This window comes from Suncus etruscus, chromosome 7, assembly GCF_024139225.1.
Source record: "Suncus etruscus isolate mSunEtr1 chromosome 7, mSunEtr1.pri.cur, whole genome shotgun sequence".
Classification (NCBI taxonomy): domain Eukaryota; kingdom Metazoa; phylum Chordata; class Mammalia; order Eulipotyphla; family Soricidae; genus Suncus; species Suncus etruscus.
The window spans coordinates 54,518,356-54,528,197 of record NC_064854.1 but is presented as its reverse complement, the minus strand read 5'-3'; the positions used below and the strand labels follow the sequence as shown (position 1 = coordinate 54,528,197).

At 52.8% G+C, this 9,842-nt stretch overlaps 1 protein-coding gene across 1 annotated transcript; it reads left to right on the top strand.

Annotated features, from left to right (window-relative positions):
* The first annotated feature begins 862 nt into the window (after window positions 1–862).
* On the top strand, window positions 863–1,784 carry IER5 (immediate early response 5). The gene is made up of 2 exons (XM_049777581.1): window positions 863–1,251; window positions 1,331–1,784. Exons 1-2 carry the CDS (start codon window positions 1,038–1,040, stop codon window positions 1,777–1,779), a joined length of 663 nt encoding a protein of 220 aa, XP_049633538.1. The 5' UTR covers window positions 863–1,037; the 3' UTR covers window positions 1,780–1,784.
* The last annotated feature ends 8,058 nt before the right edge of the window (window positions 1,785–9,842 follow it).

Here is a 9,842-nt window from a genome sequence, read left to right as displayed (position 1 = left end):
TGTATTTTTAGAACTTGCTAGATATTTCCAGGCATAAACTTGGTCACTCTGGTGGCTAAGCGGAAAAAAATAAAAATCTCTGAAGAGAGCCTCAATCTCTAGTGCTCGTCCTAACCAACACGGTCTGGGGGTGGTTTGTTCTAGAACATTCTAGGGAACAGTGGTACCCGCTTCCCTGGACTACCCGGAACAATCTGTAGACACAACTCCTTGACTAGTAACCCCAAACCGAGGAGCTGTGCCCTTATCCCTTTATATGGGTTGGAAGCCAAGTGTGAACCCTGTGTGTGATCTTTTGAGGGGATGGGCTTGCCCCCCAATTCCGTAGTAAAACTGTTGTTCTGGAGCAGCCGTGGTTCCCCTTTTGATCATTCCTCCACTAGTGCCAGAGTAGTATTGGGGAGAGATCTTACAAGCCCCTGTCCCCTCTGCCTCCAAAATATGCGAACTGGCGGGTCTGACAAGGGCCAAGAATTTTATTGGGGAGTAGATTCCAAGAGCACCCTCCTATGCTGAAGTGGAAGTTCGAACCACTTCCTTCACCCCATGCCAGATTCCTTGACGACATGACACCAACACCGGGGTCACGCCAGGTTTCCCTCCGCGCGCCCGCAGAAACCGGACGCCTAGACGCCGAGCTCGGGCCGCGGCGCCCCCTTTAAGAGCTGGCTCCGCGGGACTAACGTTCGAAAGGCTTCCGCGCCCCCTCCTCGGCCTCTGATTGGCTGCGCGCGCCGCACGCGGACGCGTCGGCCCGCCCCGTTACAGTTGGCGTCGCGTCGCGATTGGCTGTTGCGGAGCCTATAAAAGGCGCGGGAGGCCGGGGGCGACTCAGTCGGCGGCCGGAGCTTGGAGCGGGCGGTTGGTCACTTCGCGGACGGAGGCGGCTGAAGTTGGCGGCGGCGGTCTGCGCGCTCGTCCCCGGAGTCGTTTCTTTTCTTTCCTCTTCGCGTCTAGAGCGACCGAAGCTTCAACCCCGCTCTCCTCTTTGCCGGTTTCCGAGCAGCGTCGACCCCCACGCAGGGGGACCCCACAGCATGGAGTTCAAGCTGGAGGCCCACCGCATCGTCAGCATCTCGCTGGGCAAGATCTACAACTCGCGCGTGCAACGCGGCGGCATCAAGCTGCACAAGAACCTGCTGGTCTCGCTGGTGCTGCGCAGCGCCCGCCAGGTGTACCTCAGCGACCCGTGCCCTGGCCTCTACCTGGGCGCCCCGGTGCCGCCGCCGCCGCCCGCCGGAGCCCCGACCGGCTGGGGGGGACCCGCCGCCCGAGCGCCCCGCCGCCGCCGCCCCGGACGCTGAGGCCCCGCTCCGGGGCTCGGGGCCAGACGCGGAGGCGGCCCGAGGAGGCGCCGGCGGTTTCCCCCAAAGCGGCGGGGAACCCCGGCCCGGCCCGCCCTGCCTCGACGCGCCGCGCGCCGAGCCCCCCGCGCCGGCCCCGGGCTGCCCCCGGAAACGCGGCGCGGCGGGGGCCGACTCGGCCGGCGCCTCCCCGCAGAAGAAGCCGCGGCGGGACTTGGACGAGCTGCCCGGCGGGGCCGAAGCGGCCCCGGAGGACGAGGACATGGACACGGGCAACGTGGCGAACCTCATCAGCATCTTCGGCTCCAGCTTCTCGGGACTCCTGCGCAAAAGCCCGGCCGGCGGCGGCGGCCGGGAGGAGGCGGCGGAGGCCCCGCAGGGCGGCCCGGAAGGCACCGAGTCGGGGCCGAGCTGCTGCGAGCCGCCGGTGCTGCGGGACATGAACCCCTGGAGCACGGCCATCGTGGCCTTCTGAGGCCCGGCAGGGGCGCCCCGGCGGGTCCCACCGCGGAGCCGAAGAAGGATCGGACCCCGAACTCGTGTCTCTGTCTCTGTGCGTGTCTTGTGGACTCGACGGCCCGTCCCGGAACGCAGCCCGAGGCCCCAGGGACTTTCCGGGGCCGAAAGGGAGTTTCCCCGCGGCCCTCCGGGGGGAGGACGGGACTTTACGCAAGCCCGGCGCTTGAAAGCCGGGCCGGGCCGGGCAGCACGCTTCCTCCCAGGATTTCCTCTGCGCGGCCGGCCCGGCCCGACCCGGACTACTCGGCCCTGCCTCTCCGCAGCGGGGAGAAGCAGCCGGGTGCGCTTCCCAGAAGACCCCAGGCTTGCGAATGCGGAGTTTGGTAGCTAGGGAAAAAAACAACAAAACTTTCCTCTTTTTAAAAGCTCTAGGTAAGACTAAGGATTCCGGTGCTTTTAAGAAGTGTGGAAGGAGAACCAAGTTTACAGACCAGCCCTTACTGGGCTGACCAAACATTTGGCTTTAGGAGATAGGCCCGCGCCGGTCTTTGTTGTAGAAAGGCTGGGGGAGCCGATAAGGGTTTTTTGTACAGTATTTTCTCCGTTGTATTGTTTTCGTTTTTTGTTTTTGTATAAAGTGTAACTTCACGTGTCTAACACGTATTAAATATTTTGAAGCAACTTCATAGCCTCCTTGTCTGATCCACCCCACCGGCCGGGCAGACGGGGGAAGGGGAGGGGCCTTCCGGGCTTGAAGGTGCTGTTGGTTCTTTAGAGCTGTGCCCCGCTCAGGGCGCTGGGTTTCTTTAGGCATCTGAAGGGTTCAGCCCCCCAACACCTGCCTGTCCCATCTCGGCCACTTCCATCTCTATGGCTAATGTGGTTCTTTTTATTATTTAAGCATCCTAAAAGGCAGTCTTTAAAGTTCTTCCCTATACAGGAATTCCCCCTAAATCTTGGAGTCTGCTTAAGGCCATTCCTTCGCGCTTTAGTCCAGAAGACAGTGGAGGGATGCTTATTTAGCATCCAGTAGGGACTGTCAGTCTGAGCTCTGCATTCTGCGGGTAATGGGTTGAAATCCTCTTCAGTGCAGCCAGCTCACCTTCCCTTCCCTCTTCTGCACCCCCTTCCACCTATTATTTTATTCTTTCCTTCCTCTCTTCTCTCCTCCCTTCCTGGCCGCCTCCTTCCTCCCCTTTTTTGGTGTTTTATTTTCTTGTCCAGGGCTTTCTTCTAATCCTGACTATTGAAGGGATCACCTGACCTACCACCCTACCTTCTATATTACTACTGCCCCAGCCCCCTTTTTTTTTTTTGTCATGTCTGTAGAAAGCGCATCTGTGAAACGAAATCGCTTTTTTTTTTTTTAAATCACACCAATGGTAAGGTCATTGTTTGGGTCATAGTAATCACAGGACTTTGGTTCAGAATCACCCAACGGGATGACTTTGTGGAGCTGGAGCAATAGTACAGTGAGAAAGGCATTTGGTTTGTTTGTGGCTGACCTGAGTTTGATCCCCAGCACCCCTTATGTTTCCCCAAACCCTGCCAGGAGTAAATCCTGAGTACAGCTGGATGTGGCCCAGCCCACTACACACAATTTTTTCAAATCACTCATTGGGCCAGAGATCTAGAACAGCGGGGTGGCGGTCTGCTTTGACTCCAGTTCAATCCCCCAGCACCCCATAAGGTCCACTGAGACAGCCCCACCAGGAGTGATTCCTGAGTGCATAGCCTGGAGTAAGTAACCATTGAGCATAGCTGGGTGTGGCTGAAAAATGGAGACATAATAAAAAATGGTTACTAGGACTTAAAATAGGGTGGAGTTCTTACAGCAGGTAAATAGGTTGGGTTTTAAGAGATGGGAAAAGTCAAGAAAATAGAGGACAAAGCTGAGCTTCAGGTTCTGTTGGTGCCTTGGTCTTACTCAAGCCCAATTGATGAGATCCTGTCTCCAGGGCTGACTACATTAGTACTGGATATGTTTTGTTTGCAGATCTGTTCTCTCGCCTAGGGGAAAGGAACTTGATACTTGAATTTCCATCACCATAAGAATCAAGCCTTCTCTAAGTGGGCCTTGTTAAATTGACTTGTTTTTCTTTCTGAGGATGAGTTCTGGTCTAGCCGCTAGAGAGCCATTAAATGCTCACAGCTTAAACTAGAGAGTCCTGGGCCCTCATTTTGCAAACATTTCCTGTTGCTAGAAAGTAATTATTATGCTTTTGCAGCTATCTCACTGTATTTTTATATTTAAAAAGGAGGAACATTGTGTGAATTTAAGGGAGTTGATAGGTTTTGGATGAGACTAAATTTTCTATTGATCCTTGGTTTCACATTAAGGGGCACACGGGGACTCGTGGCTGCTTAATTTAGAGAAAGAAAATTGACAGATATGATCGTTTGGGAGATGCAGCTTCCTAGGAAATCAGAAAAGACCATTTTTTTGCTTGCTTGTTTTGTGGAATTGTTGCCAAGGCATTATATTTGTGATAGTTAGGCCATGGACTCCTTTTCCAGCCTTGCCAGGGTTTGTAACTTAGCTGAGCTGTTTAATTAGATGAGGGATCACTTCTCTGTGCTTTGGCGTTTTCCATTGTAAAATCGAGATAATCATACCTACCTCCTAGAGTTTTGAAGGACTGATGTACTTTCTTAGTAAAGCACCCTATTGGTAACAGAAATGAATTGTGTAGGACAGAGCAGTAGGACAACAGGGAGGGCGTTTGCCTTGCTTGTGACAAACCCATCCCTGTCACCCCATAGGGTTCCAGAGCAGAGTCACCGGGAGTGATCCCTGAGCACTGTCATGTGGGGCCCCCAAACAAAACCAAAATGAAATAAATTGGTGTTTGTTTTGGTTTTGGATTTTCGGACATACCTGGCAGTGCTCAGGGTTACTCCTGACTCTGAACTCAGAAATAACTTCTTACAGTCTCAGGATGCTGGGGTTTGTAAATTAGGCTAGTAAGTTCAGATCCAAGATGTAGAAATCACTGGTGAGGTCACATCTCAGACGAATAGAGCACTCACAAATAGCATTCACTAGCCACTTTAGGAAAGTAACTCAGTTTATTGTGGGTGAGAAATGGATATTTATATTAGGGGAGAGTAGGATGTGGACTGTCAGCCAATCAGGTAGGATGTGAGAGGGGATTAAAACAGGGTGTGAGCTTCTATGTTTAGGGAAGACAGGGTAAGGGGATATAGGATGTGTGCTTAAGATGATTAGCTACAGGGGATCTGTAAAGCAAATGCCCTCCCTGTGTGCTGTTTAACTCCATGTTTTAATCAGATCTATTATAGTCCCCCAAATATGTTTCTTTGTCAGAGAGCCAGGGTAAGGAGAACCTATTTCTGAACTGGACTACTTGTATCAGGGCTAGCTTCTTTTATCCTATTTTCTCCTCTGGCCCATTGGCAGCCACTAAACTGTTGAGTGTTGTGGTTCAGCTGGTCACCAACCCTGTGGCTTACTGATCCTATCAAACCACTCTTATTTCTGGGATGGAGTTAGGCAGGAGGGAAGATCTCAAGGAGCAAAGATCTTGTTGACATACAAATACTTTCTCAGGATAAGGAGGGAGGGAGAAAGACAGAGCCCAGTGCCTAGTGCCCAGAGAGTTATTTTAAACCTGGATGGCTTTGGCATAGATAATTTCTTCAATCCTGTTAATTGATAGGCCCCGAAAAAGAACATTCCAGAGCCAGGATGGGGTTTACACAATCCTCCAGCCAGGCCAGTGTTATGTGACACCAAGTTGGTTTAACACCTCGCCTCCCTTCTTGGTCATGCTGGGAGATGTCTGGTGGGTGCCCAAGGGGGAGCCTAGGACTTCCCGGAAGGAGGGTTCCCATTGAATCCCTTTTAATACCATGCTCAGGTATGTGGCCTTAGACTTTTCTTCCTGGAAGCCCTTGAACAGAAGTGGGGGAAAGAAGGAAGGAAGCAATAAGGGAGTTCCAGGGCTGCTTGAAAGACTTGCTTTGCTCTCATGGGGGTAATGATCCCCCCCCCCAATTCCAGCTACTCCTCACCAGTCGGGCTTTGGAAGGCAGGAAAAGAGGACAGGCCATTAACAATGATACTGGCACTTCCTGCCTGTAGCTCGCTCACCTTTGAATAGTTGAACAAAATTCAGCAGCAGCTGGTGCCCATGTTTCACTTTGCCCGTGGGAGCCCTGGTTCGATTCCCAGCACCTCACATGGAGTATATCTCCACACTCTCACACCCCCAATTCCCTGCAAAATGTACTGAATATTAGCAGTGGAATTCCCACTGAAATTGTTCCATTTCTCCTTTAATTCCTTGGAGTCTCTGACTTTACCTTACCCTGTCTATGCCACAGAATTGGTGTAGCACCCTTGAGATGGGGTCAGAAGTAGGATGATCCACTGAGACATTAGCTTTAAGGACATTGATCTCCTTAGTGCCCCCCCTTTTTTATTTTTAAAGTAGAGTTCACTTCACTGACTAACCAAAGAACTTCTGATTTCCTGCCCTAAATATTTTATGCTGGTCCTGTTTGTGGAATTTTGGAATCTTATTCTTCTGGGCTTGCTTTTATCCCAGTGGCTACTGAAAGAGGAGGAGAATGAAAAGGATCGCAGCCACCCCTCCTGGGTCTCTGAAAGGAGCCATTAATGTGAGGTGCGGGGCCGATGTGGGGGAGACAGGCTTTCTGAGGCCCCCATGCTCCTCCCAGCCACTGAGCACTTTGTAGTTCAGCCTTTGAACCATTGTTCAAACCAGACCCTGGGCCTAGGCAGGGCTAATCTGGAGTTAGAGGGACTGGTCTGAGCTGCCCCCAGGAAATGCCTCCTGCCAAGTCCCTCCCGGCTCTTGGGGGTGCCAAATAAAGCCCCCCTAGGGCAGTTGGCATGGGGCTCGCCCTAAGGAGCGGCACTCAGGCATCCCTGCTGGCCTCTTCCTGGGCTGAGCTCAGCCCTTTGGAATCCTGTCAGCAGGGCAGGGCGGGCCTGGGCCTTCCGGGAAGGGCCACTTCCTGTGCTGGCCCCAGGGGGCAGATGGCACAGACAAAGGACTTCTGACCCTAGCTGTTCCCTGCCCAGCCTCGTGTCTCTTGGGCAGTAATTTTTCTCTCAGGAGTGTGGGGAAAGGAGAGGGCAGACCAAGATACTTCTCCTGAGCTAGGGCCTTCCTCTCCCTGGCAACCACAAATCATTTCAAGGCTCCTGGATGGTTCCAGAACTCAGGGATGTGTATCAAGCCACGTGCTCCCATTTGCTCAGTTTGGGGTCCTGAAACTCCTCTGCTTCAGTCTGGGTCAGGGCAGGAATTGTGCCTGCTCTGTGCACCCGCAGCGCAAAGCACTGTGGTGGTGCTGAGGGTGGGTGCAGGACTCCCCTGGGAGCCACAGTTTACTCACGTGGTTGACTTGGTTCCCTCTTATAGTCCTGGCACTAGAGCGTCTCAGTCTTGCCATTCTATCAGGCTCAAGTCCTGTCCTAGGCCAGGCATGGGAGCACATTCATTGACTTCCCTGGTACTCAGGAAGTGCTATGGTTGGGAATAGTTTCACCCCATAAGTGCCATAGCTATCATGGCAGTTTTTTTGGGTGCAGGCTACATCTGGCAGTGCTTGGGTGTACTCCTGACTCTGCTCAGGATCAAACCTGGGTCAGCTGTATGCAAGGCAAACACCTCCCTACTGTGTTATGACTCCGGCTCCTCATCCCTCATCTCCCTCCCTCCCTCCCTCCCACCCTCCTTCCCTCCCTTCCTTCCTTTTTATGTTGCAAAAAAAAAAAGTGGAGGACAAGCAATATGTGACCATGATAATGCAGAGCGTGTTGGCCTAAAGAGAGTTGGGGTACCTGGCCTTGTGTCTCTGTGCAACGGGGTGTATAGGCGCGGGATTGTGTAGCTGATCTCATCCTCTCAGGCCCCAGATTGTAGAAAGCCTTGGGGCTGCAAGGGATGAGGCAGCAGCTGTTGGCTGACAGCCAGATGGAGGAAGGCAAGGCTGGGCCACAGGGAGCCCTGATGTCCATACAGCCCACAACCTTTCGCTCCATCCCCGAACTGCACGTGCCACTTTTCAGAACAAATAATGAATCCCAGAGCTACTCTGGAAATGTCTCCTGCACTCGTACTCCACACCCCATCCCAAACCCTGTTCTTAATAGAGATTTTAATTATTTTAGTTTGTACTGGGCAGTGGGAGTACATCCCATCCAGCAATGTACTTCGAGGACTGTGTACTGAGTAGAGTGGAAAACATGTGGGTTAGAAGTGGTGAAGACGTGAGGGCCCATGGAATCTTGCCGTGGATGTCCCCACAGTGACAGTGACATCATGTAGTCACTGAGCCAGAAGCCCTCCCAGCAAGAGCACCCCACCCAGCTTGGCTCCCTGCCTTGGATTGATTGCATGGGGGCACCCCACACCCCCTTCTGCCTGCCTTCAGTTGTTAGGTGTTGTGTGGGGCCTGAAAACGGGGCCCAGCCTGGGCAGCTGCATTTCGCAGCTCACCAGAATGGTGTGATCTCTGTGAGAAACTGGTATGACTTGTATTCCTATAGTCCTGGGAAGAGTCCTGTAAAGTAGAAGGTGAGGGAATCTCCGAGTCTGCCCCAGCAAGCTTGAACCATGGCCGCAGTCATGGCCCTGTGATCTCCTGTAGTTTGTTCCTCTTTCACTGCCACCCTCTTCAAAATGTCATTGAAAAGAAGGCACTAAAACAGGCAGGCTCAGCCATGTGCTCTCCGATGCATCATCCTCTTGGTTCCTATGAAGCCTGCCCCCTGGAAACTTCCTGAACGCCCCTGTAGGAGTACCAGACAGGAGGGAGTGAAGCTTGGGGTAAGGGGGAGGGGCTGTCATTTTGAACTGGTCTAGGGGCTGGATTTTACCCTGGCCTGAACCCCAAGACTCCAGGCACTTGTGGCCTTGAACCCCAGGATGGAACTCACTTCTCATGTGGTTCTTCCTTGCTTTGGTTTCTATAGAGGGAGGATTCTCTCACCTCACAGTTGTGATTTGGAGATATAACAATGTTTGTGGAGCACAGCTGGACTCAGCTCTGGCTGAGGTGTCCTGACAAGCATACCCCGGAGGGAGGGAATGGGCAGGAGGGAACCAGAGATTCAGGCAAGTACAAACTACCTGCAGGAACCCTGGGTTCCAGCCCCAGCACTGCATGGTCCACCAGCACCAAGAATGGCCCCTTCCTCCCTCCAAATACCAAAATCAAACCAAGGTGCTAGTCACAAGGTCCACAAGGTCGGGCCTCAGGTTGGATTATCTTCACCATGAGATGCAAGAAATAACATTGATTCCCCCCAAGAAATCGGATTGTAAAAGTGATCTCAGTGGAACAGACTAAGGGCCAGCTAGATGGAAGAGCTGAGGTGTTCAGCAAAGCCATGGGAGCCCAGGTGCATCCTTGACCTGCCTTCTCACCATGTCTCCCAGCCTGTTGCTGTTTGGCCAATGTTAGGGACTGAGTTTCTTGTGTATAAGGCACCACATACAAATAAATCAGGGCCTTGAATGTACCGAATCTGAATCCTGGACTGTGCCTCACTACCCGGCACCATGAGCCTCAGTACAGGGGTCTCAAACTCAATTTGCTGCAGGAGGCAAAGTCGGGGTGATCCTTGAGTGTAAAGTCAGTAGTAAGCCTTGAACATTGGGGAGTGTGACCCAAACAACTAAAACAAAACAAAAAAAGATGTCTCTAGGGCAGGGCTACAAAACGTAAGGAGAGCCGTCGTGGGCCACGAATTTGAGACCCCTGGCATGGGCAGGAGTGGTCTCTAGCCCTTTGCATACCACTCCCCAGTGGTGGAGGTGAGAGCATGGTCAAAGTCAAATTTAGAGGCTGGAAAGCATGAGGGGAGAGGAGGACAGGCAAAGGCCCCCTCACTGCCCAGGCTAGGGATAGTGGGGGAAATAAAGTAGAGGGTACTGGCTGCAGCAGTAAGGTGGGACCCTTCTCCCTGGGCCATTTGATGTAAAAGACAAAAAGAGCGTCAGGGCTCTGGCTAGGGAGCAGGGCCAGTAGGACTGGCTGCTGGAATGACAAGCTAAAGGGCAGATGAGATCTGAATATCCA